Raw genomic sequence first — 23,014 nt, forward strand, 5'->3', positions numbered from 1 at the left:
GTGTGTGTGTGTGTGTGTGTACGTTTGAGTAAGAAACAAACTGTGCATGTACATGTGGGTGTATTTCGTGTGTTGAGCACAAAGCTTTGATCTGCAGCTCTGTGTGTGTGTGTGTGTTTATAAATCTGTTTACGCCTCATTAAATATGCATTACCTGCCTCATTACAGCTGGAGCCCCACAACAGCTAATGGAAACAGCTCCCCTAGCGCTCTTACAAGGTGTGGGTGTGAGTGTATGCATGCAAGACTGTGTGTGAGTGTGTGCATAGGTAATACCCAGTGTGTTCAACAATAAAAGTTTGTCCATGTCGCTTCAACTTGTGAAACAGACTGTTTATCACTCTCTTAAGTATTGCAGAAAAGCATTAGTAGCTGTAGTTTTCTATGAATGAATGGCATTTGATGTTGAGTTGTTAAGCAGAAACTTATTTAATTCTGTTTCTTTGTTTATTTAAACATTGGTAAAAGTGTCTCCTTGCTAGCAGTCCTCTTATTCCTTGCAATTTCTGGGGCAGTGCTGTGTTTCTTGGAGCATTACTGTCCCCTTTCAATCAGTATAATACTGCCAGGAATGTGTATCACAACACTCGGATGCTCATGTGCAAGCGTGTCCTGTTGTGCATTCACAAGAACAACTGACACAGGGGCCCACTCTTAAAACATTGCTCCATGGTCCTACTAATGGTCAACAACTCTGGTACCATCTCGTCCTTGCTGCATGTTAGCTTCACAGCAGCAACTATAGCAACTTAAATAATGTTAGTTACATTACTTGCTGTGTCCTCTGTATTATGGTATTTGTCATGGTATTGAATTTCTCCAGAATCGCTTACTTCACCTTTAATACGAACCTAAGATATTTAAACTCACCAGTTTATTGAACATGCTGAAAATTTGACCGTGCAAGGCACTAAATTGTTCTTATGAGAGTATAGTGGGGAGTTGGTGACGCCGATGGATAAGGTTCACTGCATACCATTTGTATTAACAATTCTTTCTGAATTTCTCCTTCCCTTTGCGCTGATCCCCCATCCTCTATCACCCTATAAGAAGACACCAAGATGTGACATTGCAAATTTCCTCCCAGCCAACCAATGAGAATGCTGCATCCCAGTGGACAGGAAGTCAGAATGTAACTCAGGCTCAAACCCAATATGGCTACAACTACCACCACATTGACCAACGAACTGAAAACCAGGGCGCCCACCCAGCCTGCATAGATACTAAATCCAACAGCCAGCAAAACACCACAGATGTATATGCTGAGTTTACAACTGATGCCACAGCTATACAGTACGGATCTGAGCAGGCTGAGGGCTATTATGAACCTGGAGTTAATGCCGACTGCAGCGTGAATGATCCAGGTTCAAAGTTTCAATATATGGCTGAAAGCCAGTATGGAGATGTCTCCAACTCTTTGTGCGCTTCTGAACTTCAGTGCTCTCAGTATCAAGCTGATGGCCAGAGTCGATATGAGTCAGACCACGCTCATTGCCAGTTCGATGGACAGCCATTCTACCAATCAGATGTACACTCTGAGAGGGAAGATCATGCGCGGTATGTCCCAGAGGAATATGTTCATTTTCTCCTGGAAAGGTGAGCTTTCAATTTTGCTTAGTTCCACAATTTTAGCACTTTGTAAAACTTTCAATCTTAGTGCTGTCTGGAATCTAAATTTGCAATCTAGCCTCAAAAACACAGTTTTTCTGCTGGTCTTTCTTTAAAACTGAAACATGATTGTATGGGTTTTTTGTCCATTATAAGTTTGTGGAAGAGAGAGAGAGAGAGAGAGAGAGAGAGCTCAACAGTGGATCTGCATAGGCCTAAGAAATGCACTACTGTTTTTTACCACAAAGGGGCAGCACAGATCAATTTAAAACTGCCAACAGCATGCGAATGAACATATGTAATAAATACTTTATTTTAAATCCTTTATTTTACAACGTGGTTTTCTTCATACCAAAGCAGGTCTTTTTTACGTTTATGTCTTAACCAAGATGTGTTTTTTTCTCAATCAAATGTCCAAACGAAAAGTAATTTTCTGGAATCAATATGCAGTGTGTGTACATGAACACAATAGGAAGTGTGGGTGTGTGTACACTGCAGCTTAGTTGTTCCTCATTAGCAGTTGCATCATGGCATTTGTTTTGCCCCACTTTGTAATTCTTATGACCCGCCCCCTCTTTGGCATACAAAACCCTCCCCTGTCTTTCACTCTATGTAGGCAAACACACGTTCACAACAAACATTTCCATAATTAAGTGGTCATGTAACTTAATTGTGGAAAAAGAGTAGTTTAGTCACTCGTGCTGGGGGAAGACAGTGAGAGTGAGGGAAAGGTAGGTGTCGTAAGACAGAGACGTGTATGTGTGTGTCTTTGTGTCTATAATCATGTGTACTGGTTTGTCTGTTCTGCTTCTCTCTATTGTTAGGCCTTATGTTAATCAGAGTCTGTTAGAGGGGCTTTGGTTGGGGGGAGGTAGCAACACTGCTCAGTATTGTTTCTTCAGCCCACATGTGCAGCCTGGGAATGAAGCAGTGAGTCGCTTCTCTCCATCTCCTTTGTTACTTCTGTAATCTTTCATGTCTGTAGTCAAATGAACAGATTTTAAACTCTTCCCCATTCAATGTCATGGGAAATGTTAGATTATTATCTTTGTAGATGATTGTCTTCAGCTTGTTTGGCCCAATACTATGCATAGCTGTGCCTATGGTGGCAGTGTTGATAGCAATGATAATTTATGTTGTGGCTCATTATTGTATTTCTGTGCCTCTGAGCAGACACTCCCAACAGGAAGACGGTGCAACAGGGATGAAGATGGCTTCCAGTGAGGAAGCTGCTGAGGAGATGGATAATGGAGAAGGTAAATAAACAGCATTAAATTGCTCCTGTCATTTAAAATCTTTAGACATTTTAGCGCTGATGATTTTTTTTGCGCCTTATAGGTGAAATATCAGCGGTATTGGCTTATAGATATATTATAAGATGAATATAAAGAGTTAATGTTTTGTGGAGGTTAAAGAAACTGTTTTGACTAAGAAGGCTTTAGTTGGGTTTATTGACAAATGCATAACACAAGTAGAAATGTACTCCCCTTTTTTCATAAGAACATCTCTGCTGCTCTGAGTTCTGTCTTCAATCTATAACCTTTTTCAAAAAAACCCCAACAAATTAATAAACTAAGAAAAAAATTCAACCACCTCTCTCTGACCAGATCCTCCCTCTTCTGCGGATCTGTCTGGCGGGTCCAATCAAAGGAGAAGGTTGGTAGCTCCACCAATGAATGTATCATTGGACCACAGTGAGGGGTCCCTTCTCTCAGAAGATGCCCTGGACACAGAGGATGAGGCCTTGGATACTGGTGATGACCTGGATGTCAACATAGATGGGCTGGACACACCTGACGAGGCAGACTTACTAGAGTTCAGCCAACATGGTCAGACACACACACACCTGAAGATAGATAGATGTCTAAATGTGCACAGAAGGCATGCGACAGACACACAAAGACGCTCACATTGTATACTCTATATTGTCCAAAAAACAGGATATTTTTTCATCTTGTAAAAGTTAGTTTTCATTTCAGCTGTCTTTATGTCACAAACAGGGGAGTCTAATCTGGGTGAAGGAGCAGCATCAAGTGATGCCATTGCAGGACATCGATCAGCTGATGAGAGCAGAGATAGCAGGCTGTGGAGGAGTGTGGTGATTGGCGAGCAGGAGCATCGCATAGATATGAAGTGCATTGAGCCATACAAAAGAGTGATTTCTCATGGAGGTATGCAAACACAAATGCTTAAAATCCATGCCTACCAGTTTCTCCTGTATGTTTTACAGCTTTTGATCAATTGATCTCTGCTGATTGCCTCCGTCTTCATGCACACCGTTCAGTCTAATCTTTCCACTTGTTTGTTAGAATCATGTATTTCATGTTATGCTTTGAACCTTATTCTTTAAAGGGAAGCACTCTATTAGTTTTGGAAAATATTATATTTTTTCGGTCTGATTTAACTTGTGAGTTTTCCTTTTAATATAACTATATTATAACTATATATTCCCAGCAATTCATAAAATTGTTGAACCATGGCTGCCAGACTCCAACTGTGCCCTGTCATATTTTGATTCTGCTTATGGAATTTGAATGCCCATCAACTCTCTTGATAATTTGTAATACTGTAGAAGTAACTACACAGTGAAAGGCAGAAGAGTGGTATAATCAGAACAGTTCTCATCTTACTATGTACTTCATATGTACACAATCACTGAACTTACAGTAAGTCAGTTCCAACTAAATATTACAAACTACTAGTGAAAGGGCTTGTGTTTTATCTCAAAATTTCCTTGTTTGGAACTAAAGACACACATGCCATTATTTTATAAGGACACATCTCTGCCCTAGATTTCCCCATGTAAGCCCCTTTTGCACTAAATGTGGAAAGATGGAGGGTTATAAAATCCCATTAAAACACATAACCATGACCCAGATGTTGACTAAGAAATGAGCATCTGCCATGTCAACAATGGTGCTAACTGATGGGCCAGCCAACAGTTTCATACAGGATGAAAGCATAGGTTTGTGCAAATGTACCGTAAGTGAGTCTTTTTTTGTGTTTTCAGGTTATTACGCTGAACAGAACGCCATCATTGTGTTTGCAGCATGCTTCCTGCCAGACAGCAACTGTGACAATTACAATTATGTAATGGAAAACCTTTTTCTGTAAGTGAAGCTACACTATGATCAAAAATATGCGGACATGTAAACAAGTCACATGGAAACCCGAACGTTACACCCATTTGTGATAGTTAAACATCTCATTCCAAAACAATGGGCATTATAGTTTTTTCTGAATGCTTAAATGCTAACAGTCATTCTTTAAGCACTATTTCTAAAACCATTAACATTTGTAGCCAAATCATTTAATAAGCGCGCCAAACTGAATGCACGTTCTCTGCTTTACACTCAGTTTCTAATTTTATAACACACTTCTAGCAAAACTGTAAAAACTGGTCTCTATTATGCTATACGGCTTTGCCAATTGGCATTCCACATTGACATGTGTGAAAACACTTTTAGATAATTAAAACATTGCATAAAACTTTGCTAATGATTTGGATGAAATCGTATGGCCAAACCCACAAAGATGATGAAGCTGCTATTTTTGTTTAGCCCAAATGTTTCTGCTTTCTTCTTCTGAGATTTTGTTTGAGTGTTACATAAGAACTTTATGTTAGGAATACATATCCATATTTTACACATTTGGACACCTGTGTGTATTTATGTTTTACTGAATTATATTTATGACAAAAAACTTTATAGCAAACTGCTACGCCCTACACACAGAAAAAGTGTTTTGTATTTTTTCAGCACATATTTGCTGCTTCATGTGCTTATTCTTAGATGGTTTGTGTGTACTGTTTTGATGCAAAAACACAAAGAGTTTTGCAGGAATTGTTTGCTTTTGCAAGAGATATATAATATAATAATGTTGGTAGAAGATGGTTTAATGTTATGCTTTTTAGTTATACTGTTTTGTGGTTAGTGTGTAGAGTTTTGCAAAAATAGATTAAAAAAGGGCATTTCCCAAACTGTTGCCACAAAGCTGGAGCAATCTTTTGTGTATAAATATCATGATGTGCTGCATTAAGATTTTCCTCAATCTGAACTAAGGGGCCTAGCCCAAACCAAAAGTACACAATTAAATGTGAACTTAATTGTTAAATTGTTGTATAATGTATACCATAACATTTAATTAACATGAAACTTGCTTGTGTTGCTTTTGGAGTCCTTGTGAGTTAATGTATGCCTGTCACAGTGTTGTCTATTGTCTGTGTGTGTAGGTATGTAATAAGTACCTTGGAACTAATGGTGGCAGAAGATTACATGATTGTTTACCTGAATGGCGCCACACCTCGCAGGAGGATGCCAGGCTTTACCTGGATGAAAAAGTGCTACCAAATGATAGACAGAAGGTAATTTTCACAGTAAGTAAATGGGTAAAATGTGAGTTAAAAAAATCAAAAATGAATGATAAATAATTTTCCCCTTTGTAACATATTTTATTTAGTGCTCCTTAGAAAATAGAGAATTTAGAAAGACTAGTCAATACACATACAAGAGTTTATATGAATACAGTCATGCATGTTCAGCCAAACCTACAGTAATACATTACAGTGTCAACTTGCTGATTTGCTTGTATCTTTAAATATCATTGTAATGCAAGAAATAACCATGACCATGGCTGATAATTGTTTTTCTAATTATTAGTCCCATCAACAGTTTCATAGGGAGGCCAATAGGGGGCATGCATATCATACCTAATGCTCAACAATTGCTCATTGAACTCAGTTGAACCTTTTGACTGTAATAATGTTACTCAATATGAACTGTGTCAGTTCGCTCCTTAGTGAGCGGTAAATTGATTTCCGACATATGAATCATTATCATTTTGGGTCGTCACTGATGAGAAAATGCCATGCCCTGCATTGTGGAATTATGAACATAAAGTTGTACTGTAGTGAAAGACAATACTTTTCTCACTATACACAATACTATGTCAATTTCACACCCAAAAAAATGGCAGACAGTAAATAACATCAGTCATACAATAAAATGTGTGCAGTGTGCAGCAATCTTCTTTTTAACTTCACTGTGAAAATATCATTGTCATAGCACTCCTATCTTTATGTGTACTTTATACCTGACAGCAGGAATTGTAAATAATTAAAACTTGTGAATGAGCGAGTGAATAAATTATTTATTGATAATCTTTTTACGTAACTTTTGCCTCTCCTCTTGTCTCACAGACTGAAGAAAAACCTTAAGATGTTCATCATTGTCCATCCCTCCTGGTTCATACGGACTTTGTTGGGAATCACCAGACCCTTCATAAGGTCTCATTGTTGTACTTTACATGACACACTGTAGAACACTTATCACACACAACAAGATGCTACCAGTACTTATCACAGTTTAAAGCGTCAGTAGTTGATTGTCCTCATCAAAGGGCACACTTGGTCTACACTCTTATGGCCCTAGCTATTTCCAAGAAGACTTTTTCACTCCACTCAGACAAATCTTTATGATTTTCTTGTTTTCTACAGCTCCAAGTTCAGCAGTAAGATCAAGTATGTGAATAGTCTGCAGGAACTTGGAGAAATCATCCCAATGGAGTATGTCCACATTCCACCCAGCATCGTCAAGTGAGTCTACCTGTATCAACAATCACTATATCTGTGCTTCACTTTTCTGTGGCCATACAAGGTGGAAACAATACTACTGCTATTCAGAGTGACATCACCTTATTTGAAAACTGTTTGTAAGGGCTATTGTAACCTTTCAAAATAATCAATTACATACAGTCTTTCAGGAAACCATCCCCTTTTTATTTATTTTAGGTGACAGCCTGCCATCATAGAGTGACAGGTGAACCATGAGACAAAATTAACTACCTCTCCAACCCTCCTTCACTGCAGTTTTGTTAGATTACGCTCCAGGTTTGCCAGTGAAATTTAAAACCTGTTTTACAAGTCTGTTAAAGCTCAGAAGGGTAGGATATTTTGTTTCCAACAGCTGTTCATTGACTAAAACATCCTCAACATACTGATTGCTGTTTTATTTGGATCTGCAAGTATCTTTAAATATTATTTAGATATGATTAAATCATTTCTGATTTAATCACTTCACAGAGCCAAATACTTACTCAATAAATACACACTGGAAAAGGGAAACAAACACAGTGCAAACTTTTATTTAAGTGCCTAAATAAGGCATGCTTTTACATCTCTTACTCTGTCCCAAGGTATGACGAGGAGATGGGTATACACAAATTTGCATGCATGAGGTAACTCACCTAACCTGCCTGCATTCATCAATTGGCAGGGTTAGGTAGTAATGGATTACATGTAATCGGGATTATGTAATAAGAGTACAAAAATAAGTAACTATAATCAGATAAGATTACATTTGAAAAAATGTAATTAGATTATAGTTACATTTTCAAGGATTACTTGGTTATATTTTTTTGATTACATCTTTAAAATATGGCAATTTTAAAGTTGTGAAATTTACCCTTACATGTTTTTGTAAGGGTTTTTGATTTGAATTTGATTTGACCAATTCTAAATGCTGGATATGTTCTACTGTATATCAAAGTAAGTTCCTCCTCTCAGGTTGCCAGTTTTGTTAATTGTGACTTAACTACTGTTTTCTAATGATGACTTATGGATAATGGAGTTTTTATTCCTTGATTACTAAAATGGAAGATGAACATTTTGAGTATTAAGTGCTCATCTTGCGTTACAAGAGCATAGTCCTCCATGTAGCCTTTGATTACAAAACAGCAGCAACAAAAACCAACACAAAAGAAACAGAATCTCACATGTTGTAGAATACTTATAGTATACCTGTAGTTGTGCCAATACTCTTTTTGTAAGGGTAATTTGATATGACCAACTGTAAATGTTGAATATAGAAAATGCATTTTATTTGAATTTGAGATGTTTAAATAGAAAAAATAATATTTGTGAAACTTTTTGTGGCTGCATCCATTTGTTTGGTGCCACAAGGTGCCATATTTCATCAATATTTCATTTTGAAGTAATCCAAAAGTATTCAGATTAGTTTACAATTACATTACTAATTACAAAAATTGCCATCTAATTTGTATTCAGTAACTGAAATTACATTTTACAGTAATCTGACCAAACCCTGTCAGTTGGTTTTGTCTCCCTGAAAAATCCTCTAATGCTACTATGACTTTTCTCATGCTGGGATCTAACCTTTGACTGACCCTTTGCTGTCTCCTTATCCAACACTTAATGAGCAAGATATTGATTTTCTTACTTCTCTCAGTCTGTGATGTGGCTTTCCCTTCAAATTGGTTTCCCCTCTCATCTGTGACATTTTAGTAGACATCTAACAGACATATAGACCCAGCTTGCACTAACTAATATACACAGTCACTCTCAAATCTTTACTGGTCTAATTGTTCGCTATTGAGGAATTTAGACGCGTTGCATAGTGGGACATACTCCAAACTGGGAAACACATACTGAAACTGGAACTGGAACTACTCATACTGTCAGTATGAGTTGTTCCAAAGGGTTCAGAGTTTCAGTGTATTGTACAGAGCAACACAGACTGGACTTTCTCATAATTGGCAGCAAAATATTCCCACAGTATAAAAGAATATGAGGTACAGCATTTTAACTGCATCTGGTTAACGATAGTTTCTAGTGAGATGAGTTACAACTATTGTCATCAAGCATTTTTCCAAAGGACAGTGCCCAACAACCTACTGAGAGGACAGTCAGAAAATTAGAATATAGTGAAAAAGTTCCTTTTTTTTGTAATTTAAGTCAAACACAAGTGAAAAAACAAGTGAAATGTCCATATATTCTAGATTCACACATAAAGTGAAATATTTCAGGCCTTTTTTATTTTAATCTTGATGATACTGATAATGGAAATCAAAAATCCATATCTCAAAATATTAGAATATTAGAATAAAGAATGTCAAAAGTTAATTTATGCACTCAGTACTTCGGGTCGGGGCTCCTTTTGCACAATTACTGCATCACAGTGGCATGGCATGGAGGCAATCAGCCCATAGCACTGCTGAGGTGTTATGAAAGCCCAGGTTGCTTTGATAGTGGCCTTCAGCTCATCTGTATTGTTGGGTCAGGTGTCTCTCATTTTTCTCTTGACAATAGCCCATGGATTCTCAATGGTGTTCAGGTCAGGTGGGCTAGCTGGCTGGTCAGCAGTAATACCATTGTAAGCAAACCAGTTACTTGTTGTTTTGACACCTTGGGCAGGTGCCCAGAACAGACACCTATTTCCAGGAAAAACGCCTTTAATAACATACCAAAACTAAATCAATAATAACTCCTCAACCATTAGGCCAAGAGGCCATAATTCTGGTCTGCTTTGATAGGTCAGAAGCTAAGGAATATGAACCAAATGAACCGATTTTCTTTTAAAATAAAGTAAATGGAGATGCAATAAAGGAAAATATGATATCTTCATCCTCGCCTGGTATAAAATCTATATTTTAATAGCAATATCACCATTAAAACCATCATCTTGTAGATTATAATGCAACTGAATATCTTCTAATACACCTAGAATACAACTGTAACTGTAAATTAGATGAAAAGAAACTAATATACAACAGTTATTACACAATTTTTCAAAAATATACCAGGCGAATGTCCATGTTTTGGCCATATTTACTGTTCACATGCTCATGATGCGCTGATTCCAGCCTCAGTCCACTCCTTGTGAAGCTCCCCCAAGTTCTTTAATTGGCTTTGCTGGACAATACTCTCAAGGATGAGGTCATCCCTGTTGCTTATGCATATTTTCCTACCACACTTTAACCTTCCAATCAACTTTCCAGGAATATGCTTTAATCCAGGACTCTGTGAATAGCCAGCCCTTTCAGCTATGACCTGCTGTGGCTTACCCTCCTTGTGGAGGGTTACAGTGAGTGTCTTCTGGACATCTGTCAAGTCAGAAGTCTTCTCCATGACTGTGGTACTAAAACAGACTGAGAGATTAAAGGCTCTTTTCAGGTCAACATTTAATTCCTTATTCTACTATTTTAATATTTTGAGATATGGATTATTGATTTCCATGAGCTATAAGGTGTAATCATCAAGATTAAAACAAAAAAAGGCCTGAAATATTTCACTTTATGTGTAAAGAAGCTAGAATATGTGAATGTAACTTTTTTTACTTAGATTACGGAGAAAAAAACCTTTTTCATGATATTCTAATTTTCTGAGATGCACCTGTACATGACTACTGGTTGCTCATCAGAAAAATGTGAACATTAAAACAACTAACAACAACAATGATGTTGTGGTGAGGGCAGTCTATGTGGAACATAGAATACCACGTTAAATATGACATACATGTGATTTTATGTATGATTACATATAGATCTACAGTATGAAAGGGAAATGGGTCTGTTTGCAGCTCACAGACTCCTTCAGGCACACACAAGCACAGATATTTTGGTGTAAAAGAATGGAGATGAGACCATGGAAAGATTTAAGCTATCCAGAAACTTTAACCCTATCCATTATCAAAGGGGCCATGTCTTGTACCTTTGTGTCGTCATGCCTTGTGCCACTGAGCATGTCTTGAGTCTGAAAACTACAGATTGACCTAGACCCAGTGTTTGTAAAATTGTTTATGCATTGCAGCACATCTGGGCCTTGAACACTCCCACTTTAGAGCACTGATGCTTGTTTTCCTTCCATTCACCCCCCTATGGCAATGTGGATACAGGCTACTAATCCCCAGCAACTGCATGTGTGTACTGACACCTGACACCCCCCCACATACACACACACACACACACACTCCTCAGTCACTTGTACACGTCCCCCACTAACCTTTACTTTCTTCCCTCCAACACAATGCTAACCAGACTGGATAGAGAATTGCAAGACACAGCCAAGTAAGTAGTAGGCCGTTGTTCTCTGTCAGTGGGTGAATTTAACAAAGACAAAGAATGAAATGGGGCCATGTCTTCTACCTTTTCTGTAAACAATGGACAATAGGAAATCATCTCAGGTTTACTGTATATTTCACATTACATTGACAGTGAAAGGCTGAGTGAATGAATGAGGAATTAAAGGTAATGGATCAAGACAGTAGAATGAAGAGATACTCATATAACCAATCTGCTGCACAGCATGATCATCACTTATTATTAGAGTAAACTGTCTTTAATATTTCCATATTAAAGCCATCCTTGAAATTTAAGCCTTGGAGCCACTGAACAACATTTTGCATTTGCAGTTACCAGAAAATGTATAGTTAGAATTTTAATAGTCATATTTTACTTTCCTTTTCACTCACAGTCACAAAAGGTACAGTATGCACAGTATGCCTTTGCTTTATGATCTGACCATGTTTTAATTTCTCATTTAGTTTTTAATTGTCTTGATTACAAAGATAAACTAAAATTCTTTCTCTCTCATCTTCTCTATCTCTCAGAGCCGACAAAAAGGGGAACTCTGCTGTTTGACAATTACAAGATACCTGGCTGCTGCCTATCTTCTCCCTGCATTATGCTGTACTCTACCACAGCATTTCTGAATATAAGCCAGCCTGCAGCATGATGTGAATGGCACACCAACAGCTAGAAATGGGTTAGAAAGGAAGATTCTATGGTACAAACATCAGGCAGTTGCTTGTTCGTTGAGGAAAGTACTAACCTGAGGGTGCTGAACATAATACTGTATTTACAGTCTGTCACTGTGCTGAAGGGAAGATGCTTTATCCTTTACTACTGTACTTTACACAGCACTTGATTGTGTTCTATGACTTCATCTATAATTTCAACAATTCTTTGATTCTTATGTAATTCACTTTGGAGGAATTACTGACTTTACTACATTCATGTATTATTCCACCCTGTCTGTTGCCCTCTGTAACTTTTGTAACCCATGGTACAAAAATAATCAATGTGCATTCTCCAAAGACATAGTGAGGCTCATGACTCTTTCAAATTATAACCAAATACAAGAAAACACAAGTTGTATTACAGTCCATCTGTTCACAAATAAGCATTTATGTTCCCTGGACAGTTGGGATGTTACTGTTCTGTAGCTCTGTCAATAGACTGTAATATTCTATTTATCAGTTAAAGTAGTCAAGGTACAAAAATATGATACACACACACACACACACACACACAAAAAAGCATTGTACAAGCCTGTTCAGTTTGTAATGGCATGAAACAGAATTGCCAAGCCGGTTTTTGAATAGTATTCTATGTAGAGGGCTCCTGTCACAGTGGGCTTTTACCTTATATGTCACCGCCTCACTCCACACCCCATACAATCTTTAAAATGCTGTCCTAATAACACTGTATGTTGTTGTGAAAGTACTTGCAACATCTTATCATAAAGGTTGCAAAATAGCAGTCATCAGTAGCTGCGATAACGTGTTGCATGCTTTCTGTTGCTACAGTTGAGATTGCTTTGATCTGATTACTGTACTAACCTAAAAGCCAAACCCTAATTTTAGTCATGATTTATCTGGGTTGGGGGGGGGGGGGGGGGGGGTGAGTGTGAGATTGTTGGAGAGTGATGAAGAAAGTCTGTGTTGACAGATGGTTAGAGAGGTATAGAGTATAAAGAGTGCCTCCTGTACACGTTATGGTGTGTCTACTTTGATAAGCTTTTTCTTATTTTTGTATACATTTGTTTGTGGCTTGCAAGTTACTAATTTGTTGGAAAATATGTAAAATGTTTAACTTCATTAAAAATGTGTTCCTCCTCAACAGGCTTCAAAGTACTCCATGTACCACAACGCACATTGCATAATAATCAACTCCGCCTACACTGACTTCTGGTTTTTCATAACAATGAATCAATCACAAGATGTTTTTTTTGGCACTGACCATTAAAAAACACTCTTGGTTTGCATCAGTTACACATTTGGACACATAACATTTTCCCTGTTCTGAACTCTGTCTGTGTTATGGGGACTGTGAGTGGATAGTGGAATTTTGGCAACTCACATTAAGGTTTTTTTGTCCTGTGCAGGTTTGGCTTATGTTTGGGGTCATCACTTTACTGGAAAATGTATCTTTTCCCAAGCTGTTCTCTTGCACACCGCAGAGGGTTTTTTTACCGTAGGTTTTCCCTGTATTTTGCACATATGCACTTCCAAAAACCTAACTAGAATACGAAAAGACGCAGTTTTTACATTAAATGCAAGGAGATTTTCCTCTGTGCTTTTTAGCAGATTGAAGTAATCGACCGACGGATGGACATTATGAAAACATCAGATGTACTGCTAGATTATACTGTTAGATGGCAGAATTAGCGGACTGAATAATAATGTATTGCCTCTAATTTAATAGATTTTTAATTTGGTTATTGTATTTGTGTTTTTCTAATTACTTCAGCTTTTCTTAAAAATTGTGAAGCAAACAATTCTAGGGCAGTAAAATGCTGCTTTGACTCATTTTTGGTTGTCAGAAAAACCTCTGTTACGGTTGTAACTCAGCCAGTGCCTTTTGTCTCAGATACTTCTCCAAGCAGTAGAGGGCAATGGGATCTGTGTCTGTGTCAAACTTATTGGCAAAGAGGTGATGGTGCTCAAGCAACCACTGCAGGTCTCCAGCGCCATACACACATATTGACCTGACATGTTTACCATGACACTCTGGGTACACCGCCTCCAGCGAACCCTGTGAACCCTCATGCCACTGCCACTTCACAAGCCGTGCAATTGCATTGATGTCTGTCATGTCGTGTTTACGATTGGGCCACGTTGAGCCAGGAACACCAGGAATTCGTTGAATGGTTGCCCAGAGAAACTCATCAGGACTGAAGGTATCTTTGGCCCACTCCATCAGTGCTAGTATTCGGTTGTCCTCCAACACGCTGCGAACGTAGCCTCGGCTAACCACAATGTAGGCGTTTCCCGACAGAATGGGCAGGTTGAACGGAGGTGGCTTCTTTGCCTTTCCTGTAGCCTGGGACAGTTGAAATAGTGAATTAATATGATTGTGATGGCCATAAGGACAATCTGAACAGAACGTTTTTGCAGTGGCAAAGTTTGTCACACTGTGTGTCCGTCTGCTCTGTTTAGTTTTGTTCTCAGCCGTTGTTATTTTAGTCTGTTCTGTATCGTTTAGTTAGTCTGTATTTTGGGTTTAAGTCCTGTCTGTTGTATTGTGTCCAATTTCCCCGGTGTTAGTTTATTTACTGTTGCCTGTCTTTGTTCTTACTTTATTCTGTCTTCTAGTGCTAGTTTGTGATTTCTGCTTTAGTTTTGTTTTAGACTCCCTGTTTGCTGTTCTGTTTAGTCTAGACTTGTTTTATAGTTTGCTTCCTATGCCTGTTTTTATTGTTTATCTTGTGTTTAGTATTGTGTTGGTATTTTCCTTATTTCTGATCTGTTCCATTTTAGTTTCATGGTCTGTTCAGTATCTGTTTTCCTGTGGTGATCCCTGTTTTATAGTTAATCGGTGTTTGTCTGTTTACATGGTTAATTCTGTTATCATCTGGTCTTTGAATCTTGCCTTGCTTCTGTCATTCTCTCTGCCTGCCTGCATGTCAGTATCATTAGTCTGATCTCCATCACCTGTGTTGCTCCCGCCCTGCTTGTTAGTGTGTCCGGTCATTGTCGTGTGTAGCTTGTTGTGCGCTGTTCCGTGCCTTGCCCTGCCTGTTCTGGATCTGTGGCCTGTTGGCTTTTCTGTTGGATTACTTTGTTAGTTTTGGATTATTTACTTTGGTTTCTTTGAACTCAGCCACTCAGTTTGTAGTGTTCTCGCTTTTGTTTTGCCTTAATAAATCATCTAACTTTACCTGCCTGTTTCCATGTCCTGCATTTGGGTCCTCCAACCAGCTCAGCCACACACCAATCGTGGCAAAGTTACTGTGCAAATAATCAGTTATAAAAATTGTTAAAAGCAGTACCTGGATTTTCCCATCAACTATCTGGTGAACATTTGAGACCCTCCATTTCTTTTCTTTAGGCAGTTTTTCTGACTCCAAGCTATTACCGCCCTTCAGTGAACGCAGCGTCCTTACAATCTCCAAATTGGTTTTCAGAGGGAAATCCTGTCCACAAAGGTTGATGAAGTATTTCCATTTTGTGCTGACATTATAGAGATCAGCCATACAGTTAAGATCAGCCTGGACGCGTGGCCAGGCAGAATAAACCACTCTCACCCTCTGGCTGACCATGTAGACATTTGGGAAACAGGAAGTAATAGCACTGATGGCAGAGAAGACTGATGCCTGTGATTGTTCGTCCACATGGATGCAATAAATATTTTGAGGCGCATAGATGGCTCGCAGCAGCCTCTCAAAGTTCTGCACCTACAGTATATGAAAAAATAATAATTCAGTCCTTGTTGTGTATGTTTCATATACCAATTGAAACAAGTATTTGTTTTAATTTTTGGAACTATTTAAAGGAGCACTCCCACAATTTGTTATTGCTCTTTCATAATGTTTGGGGATTTGTAGTGGCCAATTACACTCTTGTTAGTGTAAACCAGCGATTCCCAAAGTGTGGTGCGCACACCCCTGATAGTGCGTGAGCTGCCTTCTAGGGGGTGCGCGACAGAAAAAATTAAATTGTGGTCTAGTAGTGTAACAACTACAACAATTATTTTTTAAAGGAATTTTTCATGAAATAACAACCTGAATTGAAAACTCCATGTTATCTGTTTATGAGGCTCATGAGGGTGCAATTTGTAAACAAAAAAAAAACAGAGGAGGGAATGTTTTGAAAGGTATTTTCTTTTTGTCATGAAAATAACCCCCACCTTCCTTTGCACGGTTCGGCATGCAGGTGAACTGTGAATTGATTGCAAAGTTTAACCATCACAGTATGAGAAAAGGTTTTACTGCCACGTATACTTTTTAAAGTAATAAATACATAACGTTACATCGCGATGCAGAGAAAGAAGACAGATGCATGCTGTCTTAAAAGCCGTCACTTTCAAGAGTGTCATTGGGTGAACCCCCCTAGCAGTGACTTGTTCATGTTCACTGGTGTAACAGACACTGGGCTGCTTGTCATCATAGAAACAGATCTTCATATTTTGATGTTTATTGCACCTTCAGTAATATCGGCTGCCTTCTCTTAAACACACAGTTCCGCTGCTCACCGGAGCAAAGTGTTGATAGGCTATTATTCGCGGCGTGTAACCAATCAGATGGCACATATATATTTTAACATATATATATATAACCCGGTCAAGATGTAGAAGGGGTGTGTTGCCTAAAAAGTTTGGAAACTGTTAGAGTAATCAGTTCAGCCGCCTGTAGACGTTCTGGCATGAAAGCACAATTGCTGGAAATTTGTTGTTTTGGGGGGACACAAAAGTCTGGTGAAATCGTCAATTTAACATAACTTGGATATAGGGCGGCAAGGTGATGCAGTGGATAACACTGTGGCCTCACAGCGAGAAGGTCGCAGGCTCACACCCCGGTTGCCCTGGCCTTTCTGTGTGGAGTTCGCATGTTCTCTCCCGGAGCTTTGGCTTCTTCCCACCGTCCAAAGAAAGGCGGACTAGGTTAATTGTTGATCCTAAATTGTCCTTAGGTGTGAGTGTGACTGGTTATTTGTCTATGTGTGTGGCCCTGCGATGGATTGGCGACCTGTCCAGGGTGTACCCCGCTTTTTGCCCGATGTCAGCGGGGCCCCCCGCGACCCTGTACGCAGGATAAGCGGTTGACGATGGATGAATGGATAACTTGGATATAACAAAGGATGAAAGCAGTATGTTGACCTGTGGTTGTGTAAGGAATTGCACCTCTGCATGCAGAGGCCATATTGAAGCCTCATTAATGTAGTGGTTTTAAAAGGGTCATGGTATTTTATATATTATGCATGTATTGACTGTGAATGTTTTTCTTCTTTGTCCAGATAACAGGAGGTTATTTTCTGTGTCACTGAAGCCGCTAAAGGAAAATAACAGTTAAACAAAAACATTGTGGGAGTTAGACTCCCTGATTGATGAAATATCATCTTACAAAGAGAATAATTTGATGAGGCTGTGTTTTTGTCTTAGAGGAAATTAGGAATTAGGGAAAAGTATCTAACCTTTCAGTAAGTGACATGGTTGTCATATGAGTTTATGTCTATGTGGAACCAATTCAAGTGGCTCTGGGATTCCTGGGTAATCACAGGATTCCAGGTCCTGACAAGGAAGATAAACCTTCCTGTTGTAATTTGTAAAAACTGAAACAGCAAAGGCAAAGATATCCTGACTTTTAGTCCCAAGTATGGGGCAAGTTCCAAAAGCGTTGGATCCTACACCTCCCATAATGCGACATTCATTAGACTCCTTTGTTTCCAAATTGCCCACTTCCTTCAAACAGTTACGCAAGCTTTCTGATAAAAAAAAATTCCCAGTTGAGATTACCTTGATGACATCATCAAGGTCATTTATTCATACTTGGGAAAGCTACCTCTAAACGCACAGAAGACATTACACAGCTGTATGATATATTATACTGGAGACTGAGAAGTCTTTAAACTGAACTTATTGTGTAAAATTGGTGGAGTGCCCCTTTAATTAATGAAAGTGAATTGTTTAGACCACTACTGCACTGTTTTTAAAGTTTATCTGAATTTATATTCAGGCTTTAGAATTAGCATACCTTATGATGCACAACCATAGAGTAAGCCAGGGGGAAGTCTTCTTCCTCCTGGCTTAATGGAAATGTTAAGTATTTCCTGGTTAACTTGAATTTCCTGTAAATACACAACATTGAACAATTGTTGCAAACAGATTTCTGTTAAATTCAGTACATTTGAATAATTGCTCAGAGTGATACAGTTACTGAAACCTGTAATTTAAAGCAACACACCTGCAGTCTCGGGTTGCATTAATATAATGCTCATCGGGGATCCGAACATTCTTGCGGAAGTCTTTCGTGATGGTCAGTAATTTGGCCTGCTTCAGTGCCTCTCTCACTCCCTGCATGATTGCTGTACAGTTGCACACTTTTTCTGGGCCCCCATCAGCATCGGTATACTCCAACCAGCTGTATCTAAGACTGTAGGTAGGATCCAAGTCTGTTTTGGGGTGACTCATTAGGTAAAGCATCCACAGGGATCCCAGTACAACAGTAAGCTTCAGCAACAGTTTCAGTAGCCTCATTATTGAAGAGGAAGACCTCAACTTAGACTTTAGTAGAGGCTTTATAAAGTCCAGCTGCACTTAGCCTTTATATTTCTTTCATAGAGTCACATGTTTATTTATTTCTGTTTATAACTCCATTCTGAGCGGTTTCATAACTTATTAAGAAATTAAATCTAAATCTAAAGGCTAAACTAAAAATGTCTGACGGAGGCTTTGTCCTCTGGCACAGCACATGTTCCTAGATTTACTGCACTTCAGCATGGCTATAAATGACTATGGGGTAATGTTTAGCAACTTGTAGATAAGTTAGTCTCATTATGGATCCTGGAAGATTGGTCATTCCAGATGTTATTGGCCCTGGAAACAAGATAAGAGAGGAGATGTGGACACGTCCACACGTCAAACATACTTTCGCCAAGTATAAAATTCAAAGGTCAATGACAGTCTTTTTAATGTGCAAGCAATCAAAAATTATACTATTACTGAAAACATGAGTACTAAAAAATAAATAAAAGAGATTTGGAGATAATCAAAATGCAAACTATACCTTTCGGCCTTTCTAAAACTAAACTTTTATGTTTAGTCAGTACTTTACTTTTGCCCAAGTAAAATAAAAATCATGTAACAGTTCTAATTTTTCAACATTTCTTCTATTTTCATTTTTAACAAGCAGATGCTACCTTGAATGGGATTCACAAAAACATGTTAAGATAAATGGCTTGTAAAACACCGCAGAAATAAACGTTGAGTGATTTGTATCTGTAAACCTGGATCCACATCTGTGCCTCTAATTTACAACTCTTATATCATCTTTTGTACATTAACTTAGCATTTTTCAGTGGAAATATATTTTTGTGAATCTCCACCTATGTTGTATGGATCATTTTGAGACCGTTCTTCCAAGCTGTATGTGTCAGATAACGTGCAGGGACGACAAAGCCTTTCCAGAAGATGGTGGTAATGTAACATGTATGTACCCAGATCTAGAAAAAAATTATATTTGTATGGTTTTGCTTGCAGTCAATCATAGCAAGCATTCTTCGATTTCATTCCACATGCAATTGGCCCTCTACTGCAGCTACAGCTACAAACAGTCTGTGATGGTAAAATCATGCACATGTATTTGATGGAGTTGGCAGTTCAGCACGCTGATATGCCACCAAAGCAGACTAAAAATAAATTTAGATAGGTCGTAATAAGCTGCTAAATATTGACCTATATGGCCGTGTTCGCAAGGCCAAAAAGATATCAAATGAAGTATTGATACTGGTATTGTAATTTTTCAAACAATACCCAGCCCTAGACACATTGATGGTGGAAAATTAGGAAGTTTTTCTTTTCATGAATAATATTTGTGTGCAGCGCATCAACATGGTTTTTAATTCAAGAAATTATATGACTTTTTGAATGTGCAGAAAGTTTTGAACATGAGCAGAAAACCTGCTGAAACACGGGAACTATTAAAACCTAGGAGTTGATAAATGAAATAAAATGAAATAATGTATCACTGAGGTGAAAAGGCACCACAATCACATTTAAAAAGGTTGCTTTTTCAAAAAAAAAAAACTAAAAGAGGAGGGAAGACTAAATCACTCCTGCAGACATCAACAGGGACGATATTACTTGAGAAACATATCTGAAAGGACCACAGAACACCCGGGAGTCTTCCTGCATTATATTCTGTTATACTTTTATATTTTGAATTGTCACCTGCCACCTGAATTTTGAGTTTTCGTTTACATAAATAAGCACATTTCCACCATAAATGTATGCTGAAAAGGCAGACATTTGTGCAAAAAAAAGTACCAGTATGCAGGACATTAAGTGTTAATGCTCAGAATTTTAATATAATTCAGCATTGAAGATTTCTAAAAATAGTGTTAAAATCTCATCTCAATCTCGTGAACCCAATATTGTGTCTCGTCTTGTCTCGTGACCTAAGTGTCTGTCACACCCTCAGCTTTAAATAAAAGGGACAGATAAGATGTCCTCTCAAGGATCAGCTTTTAGAATGGACAACCATTACACCCAAAAAATATGACAATGACATTTCTCAATATCATCCCCACTTTCCCACAGGGATCAAATAACATGAAACATGCAACAGATAGCAGCACTGATACTGACACTGAGTCTGTTGCCCAGATTGAGGTCTATGTCAGACATACAAGCATAAAGAAGAATTAATTCATCTTAATGGAATTTAATTAAAGAAATAATGCTGATGAGGGCTCTGGATGTGGGGAGTTTATTAATGAACTTGGCTGTTCTTCACACTGACACACAACATTTAGTGAAAAGTGTGTGGCATCTCGATGCTCAGATCGAGCATCCACACTGCTGGATGGACTCATCGTACAGTACATTTTCTTCCTTACACGCCCCTCTGAACGTTCTTGATATACTCCTCATTCCCTACAAATCTATTTGTGTTAACCCAGTGTTTAATTTGGGTGAAGAAACCAAATAACGTTTCAAAACCTGAATTTAGGTATAAAATTAGGTATTTATGGCAAAAAATGTGATGACGTGATTGCTGCAAAAGATGCATTTCTGGGTGTGTGATCAAGGATTAAAAAACTCAAGATTCTCCATTCAGTGACTTTTTTAACAACCATAACGGTGAAAGCATACAATATAAAAATTATTTAAAAAATTATAATAATAATTATTGTTGAATACTTGAAACTTTACACTTTATTTATACAACATAACTTTTTAATGCTTCCTACCTGTGACTACAAACAGCGGACCAGATCTGAGTCTTCTCTATTAATCTCTTCCTCAGTTTCTCCCGTCTGATGTTTCTAAATCAGTTGACCACAGGTCTATCCAGATCAAATTCAAGGAACAGTTGGCTTTTTTTTTTAAAATGACTTCCTGTCAGCATTTTCCAAAGTAAAACCATTGATTAGGTGCCAAAGCCTGGAGGATTGGCACTAGTGAGGAGTGATTAAATAACCTCTATTTAAAAGATCTGTAATGCATACATTTCATCTTAATGATTTTTAATGTTATGTTTATCTGTGTGCAATAAGCAATATTTCTTCAAAAATTACATGAACGATAAGCCAACCTCCCTTAAACTAGTATTTAGTGTTTTGTCATATATATATATGTATATATATATATATATATTTGTACTGTATTAACACATATTGTTTGAGTACAAAATCTTCAGAAACAATGAAAAGATGTCCACTATTTTTTAAATAGTTCATTTATTTCATGCACCGGCTAAATAATAGTGATATGGTTATAGTACGAATCACTAATGCTTGACTCCCAAAACTGTTCATTTCAAACCCTGTGTATTAATATTTCAAACGTGAAAATACCCATGAAATAGTAGCCATCACAAAAATATTTAAAAGAAATGCGCATGAATTTGCAAAATAAACTAACACAGTGCTGTTTTCGAGGGATTTAAGATTTCAGCAGAAATATGGGTATCACTGCTTAGAACACGCTTTCACATTTCGCGTTTCACGCTTTTATTCTGAAAGCCAAAATGGGTTCTTCATGCTAAATCCTTTTAGCTTGACACAACTGGAGGGGGTTTTTCTTGAGTCAATATAAATTATCTAAATACTTACTTTCACCTTATTACTATGACACTTATGGAGAAATCATATAAAATAAGTGATTTAAAATAGAACATCATAACAGCAGTTTAAGTTTTGACAAGCAACCACTCTGCTGAAGCCTCTCATTGGGCTAGTCCAGTGTGTCGCAAAAAAATAATCTATCTGCCATGTGACATTGAGAAGATACTGAAATAAATTACAATTTAACCTCAGAGAACAATAGTAGCCTAAAACTTTGCAGCAGTGGTAAGCAAACAGTTACATTCTGCCATAGATAAGAAGCACAGGAACATGTTGAAGTGTTGACTCATGTGCAATACATTTGTTCAGGTGTAGACTATATCTTGTGGTCTGGTGTGGTCTGAATTTTAATCATTAATGTTACAACTTCACCCAGGTTGTTAAAGGTGCAGAGAAAAGGATTTACAACCACCCACCTATATCTATAGATAGATAATAAGAAACAAAGGCAACAAACCCTGATTATCAGTGTAACCTAACATGTCTGCACTTCATCTGATGTGTTTAACTGTAATTATGTAATTTTTAGTTGTAAAACTTTAAAATGTGTTACAACCATCTACAACTAATGAAAATATAGGCTTTATTATTATTTTCTTATCTGAAAATCTGTGAAATTTCACATGCAAGGTCATCCCTTCTTGATGAAAGTGGTTCTTACAACTACAGAGCTGCCAACTCTCACGCAGTGAGCGTGAGACTCACACAATTGACCCTTTTCCCACGATGCCACACATCAATTTTCTCACGCAGTAAAAAACATATCC

The 23,014-nt window shown here is 37.9% G+C and overlaps 2 protein-coding genes across 6 annotated transcripts in view; one reads left to right on the forward strand and one right to left on the reverse strand.

Annotated features, from left to right (window-relative positions):
- LOC123960614 (protein prune homolog 2-like) overlaps positions 1 to 13,064 on the forward strand; it is a 39,975-nt gene extending 26,911 nt beyond the window's left edge. Inside the window, exons 10-19 of one of the 4 annotated variants that reach the window (XM_046035460.1) lie at positions 1,051 to 1,596; positions 2,782 to 2,864; positions 3,216 to 3,437; positions 3,609 to 3,779; positions 4,619 to 4,718; positions 5,840 to 5,971; positions 6,806 to 6,892; positions 7,103 to 7,201; positions 11,440 to 11,469; positions 12,012 to 13,064. In XM_046035460.1, the coding sequence (XP_045891416.1) occupies positions 1,051 to 1,596; positions 2,782 to 2,864; positions 3,216 to 3,437; positions 3,609 to 3,779; positions 4,619 to 4,718; positions 5,840 to 5,971; positions 6,806 to 6,892; positions 7,103 to 7,201; positions 11,440 to 11,469; positions 12,012 to 12,042 (1,501 nt within the window). In that variant the 3' untranslated portion in view covers positions 12,043 to 13,064. The remainder of the gene's footprint in view (positions 1 to 1,050; positions 1,597 to 2,781; positions 2,865 to 3,215; positions 3,438 to 3,608; positions 3,780 to 4,618; positions 4,719 to 5,839; positions 5,972 to 6,805; positions 6,893 to 7,102; positions 7,202 to 11,439; positions 11,470 to 12,011) is intronic. The other 3 variants (XM_046035461.1, XM_046035462.1, XM_046035463.1) reach the window with 3 other exon arrangements.
- Positions 13,065 to 13,070: 6 nt separating this feature from the next.
- Positions 13,071 to 21,461, reverse strand: LOC123960615 (beta-1,3-galactosyl-O-glycosyl-glycoprotein beta-1,6-N-acetylglucosaminyltransferase-like). 2 transcript variants are annotated; one of them, XM_046035466.1, is made up of 5 exons: positions 21,372 to 21,461; positions 18,365 to 18,996; positions 18,155 to 18,248; positions 15,710 to 15,859; positions 13,071 to 14,505 (listed from the first exon to the last, which is right to left on the reverse strand). In XM_046035466.1, the coding sequence occupies exons 2-5, from the start codon at positions 18,655 to 18,657 to the stop codon at positions 14,017 to 14,019; spliced, it is 1,026 nt and encodes a 341-aa protein (XP_045891422.1). In that variant the 5' UTR covers positions 18,658 to 18,996; positions 21,372 to 21,461; the 3' UTR covers positions 13,071 to 14,016. The 2 variants fall into 2 exon arrangements, with proteins under 2 accessions (XP_045891422.1, XP_045891421.1); XM_046035465.1 differs by having other exon boundaries at positions 15,455 to 15,859.
- Between the last annotated feature and the right edge of the window lie 1,553 nt (positions 21,462 to 23,014).

The sequence above is a fragment of the Micropterus dolomieu genome, linkage group LG21 (assembly GCF_021292245.1).
Source record: "Micropterus dolomieu isolate WLL.071019.BEF.003 ecotype Adirondacks linkage group LG21, ASM2129224v1, whole genome shotgun sequence".
NCBI lineage: Eukaryota > Metazoa > Chordata > Actinopteri > Centrarchiformes > Centrarchidae > Micropterus > Micropterus dolomieu.